Source organism: Calypte anna, chromosome 4A, assembly GCF_003957555.1.
Source record: "Calypte anna isolate BGI_N300 chromosome 4A, bCalAnn1_v1.p, whole genome shotgun sequence".
Lineage (NCBI taxonomy): Eukaryota > Metazoa > Chordata > Aves > Apodiformes > Trochilidae > Calypte > Calypte anna.
In genome coordinates, this window is record NC_044248.1 from 5,580,089 (window position 1) to 5,598,056 (window position 17,968).

At 51.8% G+C, this 17,968-nt stretch overlaps 1 protein-coding gene across 1 annotated transcript; it reads right to left on the bottom strand.

The window, feature by feature from the left end:
• Positions 1-13,674: 13,674 nt before the first annotated feature.
• On the bottom strand, positions 13,675-14,920 carry NKX3-2 (NK3 homeobox 2). Its single transcript, XM_030450151.1, is given in 4 exon segments — positions 13,675-14,109; positions 14,111-14,153; positions 14,509-14,614; positions 14,617-14,920. Coding segments are annotated over 4 exon segments (888 nt in total).
• Between the last annotated feature and the right edge of the window lie 3,048 nt (positions 14,921-17,968).

A 17,968-nucleotide genomic window follows, 5' to 3' on the forward strand; every position in this document is an offset into this window, starting at 1 on the left:
TGGATCCTGACAAGGACATTTTGTGAGCAAAAGCAGTAACAAGGCTTTAAAAAGCACACATTGAAGGATGATGGATGCTTTAGAGCTCTGCTTGTACAAGTTGTGCTTTAAAAGGCTGGAGGCTTCAATCCGAGCCACTAAAATCCGAAATGACAGAAACTCACCAAATTTTATTGCTCTGCATTTAATAAAATTTACATTTACAAGCTGTCAGTTTGAAATACTGAACAACTCATAGTTTAGAACACTGAACACCAGTTTGGATTGTGCTTGAAGTTCATTGCTTCCTCCTTGCAATCTTTCTGAGATACTCAAAATAATCTTTCGATCTCTGCACTTTCACTGCCTCTCTTAATTCAGCTTTGGCCTCAAAAATATATTGACTTTGCAGAAAGGTCAGGGAAAGACATGTCTCTTGTTGCTATTTAAAAGAAATAGGAAAAAAAAAAAAAAGAAAAAAAAAAAAAAAAAAAAGGAAAAAAAAAAACCCAGGCATAATTAAAAGCCCTCTTCTTGCTTATTTAATGTGCTAATATGAGAACATTAAGGCCAATGTCCCATCTACTGCTTGCTTGCTTGCTCCAGCTGTCTGGATTTTTTTCTTAATTTACGGACTCAATTATGTAGACTCTTAAATCCCCAGCGTTGGTGGGTGGTAAGGTAGATGGTTAATGAAGAAACATAGAGAAGGAAACTCTTTTAATGCCTGTTTTATGTGCATCTTGGGTAACGTTTTTAGGAGAACAAGGATCAAAGATTATAACTTTAAGAAACTCTCAAGACAGGAATAAATGTACATGGTTTTAAGGCACCCCTAAAAATTATGAGATGGCTGTTATCCCCATGATTCTGTGGTCTGTTCTGAAACAAAAATATTAAGCCAAATGTTTGGCTCTGGATAATAAAAACAGATTATCTAATGGTTTCCAGTGGGAAATATGAGAAAGACCATTCATAAAGGCTCCATAATAGTTATGAATTATAAAGACTTCCTCATTTTCAGTATAAACTGAGACCCCAATAGAAACTGTTAGATATTTATTCACATGCCCTCAAAGGGACTGCACGTGGACATTTTTAATTAACATTATTTGCAACACCTTACTCGAGTTGTTCCTTATTAATTTGACATGTTTTGATGTTCTGACCAGAAAGTTTTCATCACTTACTCTAATTACACCATTCTTATATGACTTTAATGCTTCTAAAAGGTTACAGTGACTCGCAATCTATACTTATTTTAATTAAAAAAGAAAACGGTGTTTAAGTAATCTAGGTCATAACATACAAAAAAAAAAATCTGGAAACATTAAATAAACTTTGTGTCATTCTCTTTAACATGCCACTAGGCCTTCTCAGTAAGGAAAAAAAAAAAGTAGAGTATTTAAAAGTAAAGACATGGTTTGGCAGCCTTTTTGCATTTCCAAAGATGTCTCTCTTGTCCCTATTTTACCCTTCCCTTTCCAGCTCCCAAAATGTTTCTATTTAGTAGTCAGTATAATGCAGGCTTCTCACCTTCAGTTCACTGTTCTCACTGTCCAGATGTCTGTGCCAATCCATTCAGGTGATTAAGTTGGTGGAACTTCCTTTTCTTGCCTCCTTTGAATTATTTTCCTTTGCTTTTCTCTTTCATGCAGTTTTCCCAGTTGACTCCATTCACCAAAACTGCACAGCAAGTGTAGAGATCTATTTGAATTTATAGTGGTGGTAATTAAAAAAAAAAAAAATGCAGAAAATATGCAGGAAACTATTGACATGACCTAAATGCTTGTGTCTACAACAGATAAATAAACACTGATAGTTTCTTCTAGAGAGCTGTAAACCTGACTAGAAATAAAGTGCCACTGGAAAGACCTGAGAGACCAGCAAAGAAAGATAAATGGAGAAAAACCTGCTCATCCTTTGAGAAGACCCAGCAGCCTGAAATCTGCTTAAACTTCGCTCTTCAGCTAGAAGGTAAAATATTCACACTTAGTTTGTGACCTATAACGGGCTCTTGTCATCTCCCAGACTCAGCTACACCTTGACACCTTTTTTCTCTGACACCTCTTCATTTAAATTTAAGAGGTTCTGTAAATAATAGCTGGAACTCTACAACACAAGATGGCAGTGTCAGACACCGTGTACCGAGCCAGCCGGGATCACGGACCGGTTCCGCTGGATCTCCTGGGACACAGGAAGCAAGTGGCACTGAGGACTCTCTGCTTTCCGTGATACCTCTGGGGAAATCTTACTGGAAAGCTAGGAGTTCCCACTCTGTATTCCCACAATACTCAGAAAAATACCCTGAAGAAGGAATAAAGAAGCAGCACTCTCTGTAGAAAAGGTCTTGGTTCCTTTCAGAGCCCTGAGATCTCCAAGTTCAAGAAAAGTGTGTTAAGATAGTTTTAAAATACAAATCTTGCAAAGGTGTAGAGAAACTGACCTGTGGTTGGCACATTGTTTTTATTTCCCTGGGATTATTCTAGCAGAAAATTGAGGTTGATTTGGGCTTCTTTGTTCGTTTATTTGTTATATCACCTGTCTCTGTAGCAGGTTACAGAGTTCCCTGGAAAGCTAGGAGTTCCCACTCTGTATTCCCACAATACTCAGAAAAATAACCTGAAGAAGGAATAAAGAAGCAGCACTCTCTGTAGAAAAGGTCTTGGTTCCTTTCAGAGCTCTGAGATCTCCAAGACAGTGAGTTAAGATTTAAAATACATACCTTGCAAAGGTGTGGAGAAACTGACCTGTGACTGGCACATTGTTTTTATTGGGGTTATCCTAGCAGAAAATTGAGGTTGATTTGGGCTTTTTTGTTCGTTTATTTGTTCCAAATTTGTATATCACCTGTCTCTGTTGCAGGTTACAGAGTAATCCATCATCTTCGTCAAAGATAAACAGGAAAATTTATTAGTTCTTAAATGCCATGGGCTTACCTTGTTGGCTGGTTTAGAAATCTCGCTACAATCAGGGACGGTGAACTCCGGAAGGTCAGAATGGAAAAGGTGCAAACTTGATCTAAAACGTGGCAAACCCTCCCCAGATCAAACCCGGCAGAAACGGAGCTGCCTGGAGTTGACACCTGGCAGAGTCTCGGTAGGGAAATAAACTTTAAAGACCTTTTAATCACACCAGTATGTTCAAACACGTGAAGGTCATTAACAATTATTGTTCTGCTGAGTTTGGGGGTTGCTCTCTGGGGTGTCCTTGATGACTTTCCTCGCACTTCTGAGCACCTGAGCCCCAGTCCTGCTCCCACTGGGGAGCTGCAACCCTCCAGTTGCAACCTAGCAAAACTTGCACTGCGTGTCACTACTTGTCACTACACGACACTCAACTCGACCGCTGTTGATCCTCTCGATTTACGATCCTCTGCGACTTCTCCCCTTGACCTAAAACCGAGCAGATCTCTTGGGGGCGAGGCGAGGAAGGTTGAGGAGGAATTTGACGCGGTTCAGACACCAGTGCGAGTCCTCGGTGGTCCTCGGGGTGCTGTAGAGATCGGGACTGGTGCCACCCTTGGAGAGATGGGGTTGGAGTCCCTCATGCCGAGGAGGATACAGAGACCTTGCCCACCTCGTTGCCTTCTTCTGCTGGGTGTCTGGGTCCGACCACGACCCGCGGCATCTCAAACCAGCTTTCCTTTCTCAGGCGAGCAGCTCTGGCTCCCGGCTGCTGGAAACAGCGGCCTCACTAATGTTAAAAATCAGGGCACCGAGAGCCAGCTGCTGGTTTTATCCATCATCGGTTTTACCTCGCAATCGAGGGCTGAGAAAGTATTTCGTTTGGTTCTTGGGGAAACTGCAATAAACACCTTAGACACGTCGTAGAAGTTAAACTAGAATTAAAGCTCCTCATTATAATACCTTTCCGGGAACCTGGAAACCTCCGACGGGTGATCCCCTGATCCGTGTTTTAAAGCAAATGGAGAAATCCTTCAATTTTTTTTCCCTTTAAAAGACAAAAGCATTTCCTCACCCCTACCTGTCCGAGGCAGGTCTGGCTGTGTTGGCTACTTGCGGGGACACCTGGAGGGGGGAATGTGAGGACTGTCCGGGCCATGACAGTGGCTGGGGGGGCCCTGGCATCCCCCACCGTCTGCATCCCCGCAGCATCCTCCCGGCCCCTTCGCCTCCAGGTGGTGGGAGCACGGCGGGGGTTGGGGGGTGACTCTCTCCCTGCAGCCACTTCGCGGGTGCTCAGCGAAGAAACAGCAGAAAAACAACAATAATAATAATTTTAATAAGAACGGTATTGAGACGGAGCCGTCGGGTTTGGGTGGGCTTTAAGCTTTTCCAATGAAGGGAAGCGATGTCCCAAAAGGGCAAAGAGGGGCTGTCCGCGGGGACGGGCGAGTTCACGAGTGGATTGATTAGTAGAAGGGCTCAGGGGACACAACAAGGGGATGAGTGCCCTGAAGTGCCCCGGGTAACACTCGGGCGTGTGGCACACAGACCAGTGATCGCCAGCCCTCGGGCAGATCTGATTTGTCCCGTGGGGAAACACGCGTGTCTTTGCTTCTGTGACCCTGCCTGTGTTTCTCTGTCGCTCTAGATAGGCCTCGGGCTGCTGCGGTGAGCTTTGCATTGGAGGGAGAGCAGCAGAACGTCAGGATCTGACGTTGTCTGCCCCCTCCCTACCCTTCCTCGCAGCTCTGGCTGCGATACCCACAGTCAGTTTATGTCTGCCGAGGAAAATGCTTCCTGTGGGTCTTTAAATGTTAGTGCGGGAGAAATATTTAGGGCTTAGAGACGTGAGGGTTCTCGCTTTGCAGCACTGAGCAGGGACGTTGTGCCTTGGATGTTGGGTTTCTGTCCTGCGGGGCTCCAAACCAAACTCCCCAAGCTCCGATCGTTCAGTCGTTAAAAAAAAAAATCCCCCTCAGGGTAAATCCTTGCCCCCTTGCTTTTGCCAAAACGTGTCCCGATGTGGAGAGGCCGGGGACAGCAGTGTAGGGGAGGGTGCCTCGACGGTCCGAGCTTCCATCGGATGGATCGAGTCCCGCAGAGAGACCTTGCACCGCAATTCCATGGAATTGCGTGGAGATGAACGCCCCAGGAAATCCGATGGATGGGATGGAAAGCACTCCGCACCCATTTGGCAGCTGTCTGGCCAGGACGGGGCGGTTCGAGGCCATTGCCATCCTCACGTCGAGGAGGAGGATGAGAGCTTTTCTCCTGCCCTGAGAGGTGCACTAAGAAACGCAGGGATGTGCCTGCCTTGACTCTGCGACAAGGACAGCGGGAAGGGAACAGCCCGCCGAGATCCCTTTCACTCCCGCATCCAGACGAGATGTAGAACGGACCCGAGGGTGAACCCAACCCGGGAGGGCAGCGGGGTTGGGGGGTGCTGCGATGGCTCAGCCCGAGGATGAGTTCCATCGGCTTGGGGAAGTTCTGGGGGAAGGGGGGGGTGGTGGCATCCCAGGTGCCCCTCTCTCCTCTCGCTGCAAATGTCATCAGGGCCTGGCCGCCGAGCCCGGCGCGTTTTCAAGCCACATATGGTGGGTGGATTTAGGTGTCAAAAGCCGGCGAATTAGAAATGGTAATTGTCCGTCATTATGGGTGAAACGCGATCTATCACAACAACTGGAACATGTCTGGGCGCTAGCAAAAATAATTTGAATGATTAGCGATCATTATGGATGTCAAGCCGCGTCCATTAAGTTGTATGAAGAAATTATCCTTGACGTGCGAAATCAAACTACAAATACACAGGCCTGGCATTGAGAAGATCCCTCCCTGCCGGGACGCGGGAGGGAGCTGCCAGGGCCCGGGAGAGACATCAGGACTGCCCGCGATGTCCCCAGCCTGCGTGGCCCTGCTCACGGGGGGATGGGGCAGGGAAGAAGCTCTGGATTGCTCAGATTCTGCAGGGAGAAAGAGGGGTGCGACGGCGAGATTGTCCCGAAAACCAGCGGGCACCTCCCGGAGGGCAGCGGAGAAATAGTGGGGGTTGGACCCTGCTGGGGGGGATCCTGGGGGATGTTTTCTGCCAGGGACGTGGCTGCATCTCCCGTGGTTGCAGCAGTCCCTGGCAGAAGGGGACATCAGGGGACCCGTTTTCCCCTTTCCTCGGGGAGCCCCGCCGCGCTCCCCCACTCGCAGCCCCCGTTCCCTCCCACAGACTCTGCCTGGCAAGAGCTCTTTGCCACCGCTCTTCCCAAGGCGGGATCGGCTTACAAGTAATTTCGACTTTGCAGAGGTCGCCTATAATTTTTTTTCTAAGATAAAAATGTCTTTTTTTTTTTCCTTTTAAAATGGCGAGTGCTTGCGATAGGTACTTTTCCCCCCCGCATCCTCTTCCTTCGCTTCTAATCCCTCTTCAGCGAAATAATTTTTCGAAAACAAACAAACAAAAAAACACCACACCAAAAAACACTAAAAAAAACCACCACAAAACACCCCCCACACGCACACACACAAAAACCCCACCGAAGTGGATATTTCGGTATGTTTTGGAGGTATTTTTGGTAAAACTGTACCACCGGGATCCCCCGGGCCACGGCCTGACACGGACATGTATTTAAGCACAACCTCTCAGGGGCCGCGGATCCTCGGCGCAAATCGCACTTTCTACAGCACCGAGCAAAAAGCTTTTCCATAAGAGCGAGAAAACCGTCAGTTTCTTGCAGAGATTTTATTTTTTAAAATCCGATAAATCGGTCGGATCTGAGGCAAATCGAAGGAACTTTCACGGTCGCCTGGCAAAATGACGGTCTGCGGAGTAGTGTTTATGACCAGCGAATGAGCGCTTATATTCTTTTCTTGTAATCGCTGGGAAATTGCAATATATCCGCACAAATTCCTTCTTTGTTTGTTTGGTTTTGTTATTTATTTATTTATTCTCAATTGAAGGGAAATACGTATCATCTCTATATATTTTTTTTTTAATTCATTTAAATTAAATTTTAATTTTTTATTAATTTTTAAATTATTATTATTAGCCAATTTAAAAACATTTGTTGGCTGCATTCATTTAGACGTCTCATGAGCGGACACCTCCTTAAATCCTCTCCGACATCACCCCCGGATCAGAACGGCCCCGTGGCTCCTCGCCGGTGCCTTTCGAGCTGCAAAACCCGCTGTCCCTCCCACCTTCCCACCCCTTTTTTCCCCTTTACCTCACTAAAGCCAAATCCCGGAGAAGACCCGTCCCTTCTGGCTGTCCCGAGCAGAGGAACCCGGCACAAACCCCTCCATCCATCCCGAGTGCTGGCGGCAAGAGGCAGAACTACCTCCCAGCCCTCCCACCCTCCCTCCCAGCCTACCCCGGCTTTATTCCTACACTTTGCAAATCTGTATTATTCCCGCACCAGCCAAAAATAATATTAGTCCTCTCCACGCGCATTTCAACCCTAATTATCACTCCAATCCTTTGCGACACAAAGGGTTTTCCCGAACGCTTTAAGAGCAACGTAGATCCATGGGCAAAGCCGGCTGAAAAGCAAATTGTGGGAGGGGGTCCCACTGCAAGGGGGAACAAATCAACAGTGCCAAGCAGGATCCTCATGAGCCGAAATTCAGGGAAAACAACGGGCAGAGCAATCTGAGCCATCACCGGTCGCAGGATTTGGTTTTCCCTCGGGACAATTTAGGAAATAAAGCAGTAAGCCGAGTCCCCCCCACTCCAAGCAGCGAGCTCCTGCCTCTTGGGCGCTCACCCCGGACCGTGGCAACCCACCCCACATCTCCCAACCCGGCCTCCCCTCTGTCCCGGGCCTCCCTCCCAACACGAGGATGCCATCCGGCCCCGAAAAGCTGAAGATCAGTCATTTCTATTCCTTTGCACCCGTTTTATGGGTTTCTAGCCATTCTTTGTCGTGTGGAAACACTTTTTTTTTTTGGTTGTCAAGCGGCCGTGCATGAAAAGGCTGACTGTAGCCTTTATACCTCCAACGTGGTTTTTTTAATTGTTTTTTTTATTTTTTTTTTTAATTCTTTAAGAAAGAAAGAAAGGAAGAAAGAAAAAAAAAACGTTTGAAATATCTACGGGCACTGCTATTACCTAGATATGTATTTTTATTAATAGCCATGTTCCCACTCTGCTGGGAAGGACATCAATCACCATCCCTGGTGGCAACTTGCAGCCCTTTGGAGACAGCAGGTCGTCCCTGCAGGTCTCCTTCCGCCCGTGGCCAGCCGTGGGGCAGCCCCACAGACACACACACGCACACACCCCCATCCCTCATCCCCCGCCGGTCCCAGAGCCGGGTTGCTGCAGTCGTGTTTCCCCGCTACTGGCTTCTATCGGTGTCTTTCGGGAGCCCAAGGGCCCTTCCTCTTTATTATCGAGTCATATTTGAGGCAAAAAGCCATGGGAGCAGCTGAGAGCCCCCCAAGGGGTGTAACCTGCAGCTCTGAAGCCACCACTCCCCCATATTATTTTTTATTATTATTTTTAAGGAGTGTCCCGACAATTGCACTCATCGACAGCATCACCAGGGACCAGCCTTGTGGCTAACACCTTTCTCAGCTCCACTACAGAGCTGGAGAAACAGCACGGGGAGGTTCTTCAGACCCCCCAAGGGAGCCGGCTGGGAGCCGCGCAGGGCTAGGGCAGAAGGGAGAAGGGTAGCCCTGGCCCCGGGCTTGCCTCAGGATGCTGCTGGTCCTCACCGGGCATCCCACATCCCACTCCCGGGAGGGCTCGGGCTTGAGCTTGCCTTTTTTCTTCCTTCCATCCTTCTGGAGGGAGAGAGTTTGCCTCAGGACTGCCGAAATTCTATCCCTAAAAAAGATTATTCCCCTTAAAAAGCCCCAAACAAACAACAAAACAAACCAACCCACCAAACCCAAAACAAAACAGAAAAAAAAAAAAAACAACCAAAAACCACCACCGAAAAACCCAACAACAACAAAAAACACCCAAAACAAAACATAAAATCAACAAATCCCCCCAAAATAATATTAAAAGCAAACGAGCAAAACCCAACCATCCAAACAAACAAACAAAAAAAGCAGCATAAATACAGACCATGTTAACGACAAACCTCACCTGCAGGTAAGAATCCTCCCGCTCCCGCGGACCTTTGGGCGGGACCCGCGGCTCTACAGGGGCAGAGAGGGGCGGGGGGCACCGCAGGCAGCAGCCCCAGCGGGGCCGGTGGTCTCTGGGCGGAATTTCCGCACCCACCGATGTCTCTGCTCGCCCTCGGAGGAGGGAGCAGTGCCCCAGACTGGAGCACTGCGGAATCCCGGGTGCTTAGCACCGTGTGAGTCAGCTGGGAAAGGTTTAATTTGCTCCCAGGTTCATTTTCCTCTCCGGTTAATCGCATCTTTCCTCGCAGCAACAAACAAGGCGGAGGCAGCCCCTGCTTCTGTTTTTTTCCGGATAGATGAGGAGCAGGAGCATCCCCAAGCCTGCGGCTGGGACAAAAAGATGGCCAGCACCTGGGGAGCGGGAGGTGGTGGGGTGGGGAAACCAACCAACCAAACCCTCAAACACACACACAAAACCCAACCAACAAACAAAAATCCCAAACCAAACCAAACAAAAAAGCCCAAAACCTTCCTGTCTTGGGCTGCGAGGCCCTCGGAGCGGATGGGTTTGCTTGCACGGGGAATTTTAGGGATGCGGCCCCGAGGGAGCGGCCGGGAAGGCGGAGGAGCTTTCCCTGCTCCTTCGGGGCGAGTCGCCTTCCCACTGACAGGAGAAGCGGAGCGGAAAAGTGTCTTCCAAAACTCCAGGCCTGCCGGGGAGAGGCCCTTAACCTCCGGGCCACCTTTGGCCCTTGCTCCCTGGAGCCCCTGGGAGGCCGGGCAGGTGCTGAGGGCACTGCCTTGTTCTCCAGCATCCTTCGCTGCTTCTCCTTTTCCCGGGGAACGTGGCTGATTTCTACCTGAGAAACCTATGTGTGTGTGCGGCAGTGGTGGGGAAATCAACGTGGTTTCCTGTTTTATTACCCTGTGAGAGAGCGGGAGGTATCTAAATATAGGCAACCTCCCGGTTTCAGGGTGTTCTCCGCGCCTGTGAGTGTTTAATACACAAACACAGGCGCCTATGGAGACATATGCAAAGATATACACAATTTACATTACATTTCAACAACCGAATTTCTTGTAGTTTCTCTCTCCCTCTTTTTATTGCGACTGTTTTCTCCTCTTTAAGACTGAAGCTTGTCCATGGCCGGATGGAAAATGATTCCCTCGGCTTCTGTGCGGACTCCTTGTTTGGGAGAGACGCCGAAGTCAGGACATCGATAAAGAGATTATTCCATGCTGCTGGGGATGTGCTGATGAATGTGTGTTCGGGGGAAGGATGAAGAGAGCCCAGGTTTTGCCGATGACTTAAACGCCGAAAATCCAGAGCAATTCCTTTGGCCTTGGTACAATTACGCGCGGGTTACTAAGGGCTTCATCATTGAGAAAAGACAAAAAGACTCAGAGCATTTGCTTTATATTTCAAAACGTAAAATCTGCGAGTAAAAACGGGAGTAGAAACGCATCTAAATTCCTGTAAAAATCCCAACAAATTAGCTTTTAAATTTTCCCGATGCAAATTACTGACACTTCTCAAATATCGGATTTTGTCAACGTCAAACGAATACACTCTCAGTGAGTGAATATTAGATACAAAGATAACCCTAAAATTCCGAGTATATTCACTCGGATCCTCTATTTCTGTAATTTTTCTCTCTCGAGTAAAATACACCTTAAGTTTACCGGCTTCAAACTAAAATAACTTCACGCTTTATCCTGCTTCTGATATTCAATGTTTCAACCCGGGACCCCGGGGAGGCTCTAACGACCGACGCTTTCTTTTTATATCACTCCGTTTCCTACAGCCCTATATCCGCCAGCAAGCTTGAAGAAAAATGATAAAACACGGTGCCCTACAGAGAAAAAAAGAAAAATTCGTCGAAATAATCCTCTCTCTCGAACCCGATAGGAACCATAGCCAGCTTCGCCGAAAACCATCCCTGCTGGGGCCAAATCCCGCTGGTGCTGAAGTGTCCCATGGAGGCTGGAATGGGAGAGATGGGGTTGGAAGCCTCTAAGGGGGCTGCAAGGCAGACAAGCATCCCCAGGGGGAAGAAAAAGAGCAAAGTGAGCTGTCTGCGGGGCAGCGGGGGCTCCTCTTTGCTTTCGCAAGTGCACGGAGGGGGAGGCGGCGCCTGCTCCTGCCATCCAAAACTTTCATTTTCCCAGGGCAGAAAGAGGTGGGAAAGGCGGAAGAGAATATTTAAAATAAAAATGAAAAATAGAAGATATTATGGGAAAAAAAAAAAAAAAAAAAAAAAAAAAAAAAAAAAAGAAAAGAAAGGGTGTTTCAGGATCAGGCCTAATAAATGCCAATTCTCCGATATCTTCCAAGGTCTGCGCTGCAGAAGTTTCGAGCTAGGACCTCCAGCTCTGCAGTGCGATTTTGGCCGGCGGGATTGATGACCCGTCCATCGGACCCCCACCAAAACCAAAGCATTACGACCCCCCCACCCTGGGCCCACGACGACGGAGAGCATTGGGATCAGAGAGCTCGCCCCACTCCCTCGGGATGCCCCCGGGGATTGCCAGCCCGGGCGCATCCCCCCGCAGGGCAGCGCGCCCATCCCGCAGCGCTGCTTGCCCAAGCCTAGGGGAGAGAGAGGTTAAAAAACGGGGAGGGCCTGGGCGAGGAAGCAGCTCGGTCGCCTCTTAGGGCCGGAGGGAAGCCCGTGCGAACCGGCGGAGAAGCCGGAGGCGATGGAGAACCGGCAGTGCCTGGGGAAATGTTGTGAGAGGGCTCCACCGGCACGGAGAAACTACAGCAGCTACCAGCGGCTCGGGTCCATCTGACGGCATCCCCCGGCTCCTGGAGTGAAGCAGGACAAGCTCCCCGCCCCGTCCGGCAGCTCCGGTGGCCGGAGGACAGCAGCCGGCGGCGGGGATGCGCTGCCAGCACGGTGCCGGGAGCCCGGGCTCGCCGCGGAGGCTCGGAGAGGGTTCGGTAGAAGGCGGGAGGCTGCCCCAAGCGGCTATGGAGGTTGTATCGGGATTAAAACAACCTCGGCCGTTTCGAGGAGGACTGCAAAGCCCCAGCCTACAAGAGCAGCAGCAGCCTCCTCCTGCCCGCGGCCCCTCGGCCCCGGTTTCTCCGCCAGGTTCCAGCATTGGGAAAGCAAATCGCTGACCTACGCACCGTCCCCGGCAGCTGGCAAGGTTTGAAAACCGATTTGATGTCCCCCAGGCTGCTCCGACAGCACCGCATCCTCACCCTCCCCGGGCAGCCGTGAATGAGACCAGCGGTCCCGGCAGGAGGGGGGAATCGCTCCATCCTGGACACGCGTTATCAAAAAAATCCTGAAGGATTCCGAACCTCTTCGTCTCCTATGCTTTCCACGGAGGCAACCGGCCCCAGGACCTCACTGCTGAAGTTGCCAGTTTCCACCATAGCCTCCGTGAGAGAGGGAAAATGAGTGACATGGCCTGAACTACCAGCCTGAAGTCTGCTGCAGAGAAAAGGCCGTGGGGGAGAAAAAAAAGAAAGAAAGAAAAAAAAAAAAATCCGTGTCTGCTGTCAGAAATGACACAAGCGGCAGAGGTAAGTGTTAAACTAAAGTTTATAAATTAAAAAAAAAAAAATACAGCGGTAGCTTACAAACATTCACAATTCATTTGAAGTAAATAATCTAGTTGAGTGCACAGTGCCATTAAAAGAGATGGGGGGGGAAAAAAAAGCATGGAGGGAAAGAAAAAAAAAAAAAAAAGCAATGAGGTTACCTTGCAAGAAAGAGGCTGTAATTATATTGCTGAGAAAACAGAAATCCACGCCCCTGAAGGAGAGGTCTGCAGAGGAACTGTAAAAGGCACCGATGGCATGAAAATTTCCCGTTACATCTATTTCTTAAAAAGCCTGACTAGAAACATTCACATTGAATATAAAAATAATAACAACTTTAATACAACTGGAAAGTGCGAAAAATCCGTAACTCCTCCCTCCCCGAACACGGAAAGATCTCAGGGAAAAAAAAAAAAAAAAAAAAAGGAAAAGAAGTCTGGAGTTTCGATACAAGTCTCACCCTTTTGTGACATTTATCCTTTGCCAGGGATCATGGAGTACAGGAATAACACGGGTAACAAGAGCAGAGGGGTTCTGAAAGAGCCTTCTTTACATTCAGCACCATATAATGCACACTCAGTTTGCAACGAGTTGGAATACCAAAGACTCAAACAGATGTAAAAAATAATCTTCCTTACAATCCACCGAAGGAGTCCTTGATCTCCTCTTTTGAGTTGCATTTTGTTTGGCAAGTTGTTGGTTTTGACTTTTTTTTTTTCCCTCTCTTTTTTTTTTTTTTTTTTTTTCCTTTTCTCTCTCACTTTCTGCCACACAAGATCAAGTCTCTACCAATCCGAAGAGAAACAGACCAAACAAAAAGTCTACACCAAACACACTGACAACATGGATACCATGAACTAGTCGTGCCGAATCGCGAGAGTCCTTGGCTGGTAGGGTGGGGACAAGGTAAGGGGTCAGGGTAGGGGTGGTTGAAAAGTCCTACGTTTGAAGAAGAGAGGGTGAGGAACCGTCCAAATAATATTAATAATAAAAATAACAATAAAATAATAATAAATACTGTCCAAGGCACTGAGAGCTGCAGCTGGGGCTCTGGATTTGAGAAGATGGATGGGTTTGGGGGGGGGAGGGGGGACAGAAAGAAGATCTCTTGGCTGCCAGTGGGGAGGGGGGAGATGGGGGATGTACGAATGGCCCTCACTGGGTGCCGGCGGCTGCGGCGCAGGTGGACAGAGCCCACCCAGGCAGGCAGTAGTAGGGGTAGTAGTAGGAGGGCTGGAGGGAGAGCAACGAGGGCGGCCGCAGCACCTCGCCGGGGTGGTACTGTCTCTGGTCGTCCCGCACCAGCACCTTGACGGCCACCTTCTTGGCAGCGGGGGCTGCGGCCAGGAGGTCGGCGGCCATCTGCCGGCGTTTGGTTTTGTAGCGTCGGTTCTGGAACCAAATCTTCACCTGAGTCTCGGTGAGTTTGAGAGAGGCGGCCAGGTCGGCCCGTTCGGGTCCCGACAGGTACCGCTGGTGGTTGAACCTCCGCTCCAGCTCGAACACCTGGGCGTGGGAAAAGGCTGCACGGGAGCGCTTCTTCCGCGGCTTCGGCGCCGCCGTCTCCTCCTCCCCCGGCAGCAGCTTCCCGCACTTGCCTGCTCCGTCCTCCTCCTCCTCCGGCGGGCTGCGATCTGCGGACATGGCGAGAGCAGGGACGTCAGGGCTGGCTCTGCGATACCCACCTTCCCCGCGACCCGCTCTCAAAGTTCTCCGCACCCGCGCAGCGCCCGGGCGCAGCGGCGGGGCGGGAGGAGGCCCCACCGAACCGCTCCAGGACCCTCCGCCGACGGCAGCCGGGCTTCCTCACCCTCCTTGAAACCCTCCCGCGGAGCGGGCTCAGCTTGGCAAAAGGTCTGCCGGTTCCGACCTCCCGCGCCCCACGGGGCTTTTTTCGGGGACTGTTGTCCCCGGCAAAGCCCGGTCCCGTTACCCACCCCGGAGGAGCGGTGGAAAGTCCCCATCACCTCCCACCCTCTCTCCTCCTACCTGAGACGGCGGCGGACATCTCGCTGTCACTGAGCCCGGCGGTGTCCTGCTCCGCAGCCTCCGGGGGCCGCACCTCCTCCTCCTCCACCGCCGCCGGCCGCCCCCCACCAGCGGCTTCGGCAGGGCGGGCGCTGCCACCGGCTCCCTCCTCCTCAGTTCGCCGCTCGCCCTCGGGATCCTCGCTGAGCGCCGAATCCGAGTCCCACCCCGCCGGCGTCCGCGGGGCCGGGGCACGGGGGGTGGCGGGGAGCGAGGGAAGCGGCGGACCGTCGGCGGAACCGCAAAGCCGCCAGCCGCCGGCTGCCCCCGGGGGCTGCGTCCGTCCCGCGGCGTGGCGGGTGCGCTCCTCCTTCTTGTTGAGGATGGCCTGGATGGAGAAAGGCGTCAGGGCGCTGCCGCCGCGGACGGCCATGACCCAGCAGGCGGGAGGGCGAGCAGGGGAGAGAAGAGAGAGAGGACGCCGCGTTTTCAGCTGGGAGACCGCATCGCCGGCCGGGGCCGCGCCGGTGCCGGGCCCTTCTCTGCCGACGGGAGGGCGGGCGCCAGCGGGGGCAGCCTCACTGAGCCGCTGCTGCCGGACACACCGCCCATAGGGACGGGGACCGCCGCAACGCGCTCCTCCGGGCACCGCCGCAGGTCCCTGGCGGCGCGGGGGCTGCCTCCTTCCACCACCGGGGGCTGCTTCCCTCCACCACCGGGGGCTGCCTCCTTCCACTACCGGGCGCTGCCTCCCTCCTCCGCCGGGCTCTGCCTCCCTCCTCCTCCTCCCGCTCTGTCCCGCCCCGCTCCCGCCCTCTCCTTTTTCTCCCGGCTGCGCTCTCATCCCTCACCTCCGCCTGACAGGGCCGGCCCCACGCATTCCCATTGGGCAGACCCCGCACGGCCCGCACGCCTATTGGATCCCCGCCGCGGGGCCATGCGGGGCGCTAAGACTTAACCCTTTACGGGCCCCGGGGGTCCCGCTGCCCCACCGCTCCCCCCTTCGGATCTCACCCCCCCACACACACACCCTGCCCCGCTGCCGACCGTGGAGGGGGTGACCCAAGGAGGGAGAGTCCGCCAAGCAGCGGTTTCCAGCTGGAGAGTGCGGGATATTGTTTTGCGGGTGTTTCCCGGGGAAGGGGTCCGGCCACGTCGGGGAGAAAAAGCCGCGGGGTAACGGGGAGAAGGAGGCAAACAGGCAAACTGGCAGGGATTTGTGGTGTGTGTTGCTCTGGAAAGAGCTTCGGGAAATTGCTTGAGTTTAGGGTCTGTCGGGGACCGCGACGGCTCGCAGCTCCGGCCGGCCGCCTGTGAGTGTAAATGCAAAATAAACTCGATTTGTTTTCCGAAATGGGCTTTTCAGCCGTTCGTTTGTTTAAAAAGCGTGGTTGGGTTTATATGACGCTCGGTCCTCGGCCCACGGGGCTCTTAAAGACAGTTTTAAGAGGGCAACTTGTCGCAGATTAAAGAACGCTTTCCTCGAAGCGATGCTTTTCCCTGCAAGAAAATGGCCCTAAACAAGAAGCTTTTCGGAAACTATTGCACTCAGGTGAATTATACAAACGCGACCCATTGCCCAAAACACAATGTGTCCCCAAGCATCGTTCCTGTCTTTATTTCAAACATTATTGGCATTGTCGGAGCTGACAGAAAAATCCTGGCGAGGACATCAAGCAGGTACAGGAGAAATTAAGTGTCAGCTCTTCACGACCGTGAGGTTTCTTTGTGCTGGGGAGTGTAACGAGCCCCCAGATGATAGCCCCAAACTTTGCTTTGCTTCGGGAGGCAGATTCACAGGGTATTAAGCTGCCTCTTCATGGGTTTGAGTTTGCCTCCAGCATTTCTTTCCTTGGTCCCGCAGAGGTGAGCGCCAGTTCGCAGCAGACCACGAAGTCGCGATAATTAATTGTCAACGACTCTGCCACGAATTAAATGTTTTTAATCATCATTCTTACCCGGAAAAATAAACTAATAAATTAATCACCCTTGCACACGCAGCTCGAAGCCGAGAAGCACCTTTGCGGGCTTGAACGAGAACAGATTTTATCCTTCGGAACAAATTCGACTAGTTTTAATAACCTCGTTTGGGCTTAATCGTTATCCTTTTCTCCATCCCTGGTATTCCCTGAAGTTGCTTCTGCCACCCGAGACTTCGGTGTCACGGTACACTCAGGGAATATCCAAAGGGTTTTTCTTTTCTTCTATTTTCTTTTCTTTTTTATTTAATTTATAATTTTCGGAGCTGGAGCGAAAAAAGAAGCATCTGGGGAAGCTGCGCTGATAAGATGTGGAGGAGGTGTAGGAAGGGAGCATTTGTAGGGCTGCTAAACACCCGAGAGATGAAGTTTGGGGTGTGAGAGGAGATGCGTTGACGGAGACATGGGGAGACAAGAAGGGCTCCGCGCTTCTAAGGGGAAAAGGAGAAGGGGAAAAGGAGGTGCGGGTCGGGGGAGCCGTGGTTTGGGTTGAGGGCCGGAGAGGGGCTCTGGGCACGGCGGAGATGGGGAACTGTGGGGCAAAACTTGACGGGGCAGCTTTGAGTGCGTTGCTTTTTTTCGGGCTCTCCTGTTCAGGTGCGGCTGTGCAGGCGGCTTCTTTGGAGCTGGTGGAGCAGCCTGAGGTGGGGAAAAGAGACCCTTCCCACTGCAGCCCCCTTCCAAACACCGGCAGTTTCCAACCCGAGAAATCCCTGATTTACAAAGTTTCGTGTCCGAACTCCTGGAAATACCTGCGGTTAGTTTACAATAGCCCTAATTCTTTACTAATTTCTCCCTGACGACTTTTTTTTTTTCCTTTTATTTTCCTTTGGTTTTTTTTTTTCCCTTTTTTTTCCCCCCTCCTTTTTCCCCCTCTCCCGCCTACCCGGGCCGATCTCTGCGCCCTCTTCCCGACCAGAAAACTACTATTTGGGGGAGGAAATGCCTGGGGAGGGGAGAGGCCGGGAGGAGACCAAGCAGCAGCGGGGGTAAGGCGCAAAGGAGCTGCGGAGGGAGGCTGGGCCGGGCTGGGCTGGGCCGGGCCGGCGGTCCCGGGGCTGCGGCGGCCGGGGTCTAGCTGGGTGGTCCCTCCTCTCCTGCTCTCCATCCCCACCGGGAGAGAGGGAGGGGAGGAGGGAGGGATGGGGGGAGAGAGGCAGCCCCGGCATTGCCCCGCACGGAGCGCCCGGGGTAGGATGGGGTGCGGGATAGGGCTGTAAGCCGAGGGGGTAGGGGCAGCGCCTGCAACGGGGATGTCTGCGGCTCCCCACAACCCCCTCGCTTTCCTCCTCCAATTCCCCGCCGTTCGGAAGCAGCCAAAACCTATATACTACATCGGATCGGTCGCTTTACAGATGTCTATAACACTGCAGAGGGGAAAAACCGGGCACGGCAGCCCCCATCTCCCCGGCTCTTCATCCTACAGCCCACGGAGAAGTCCAGTTCGCCATCCCTCGCCCCCCTCGTTGCCCATCGGCGCGGCCAGCAGCCGGGTTGCCCCA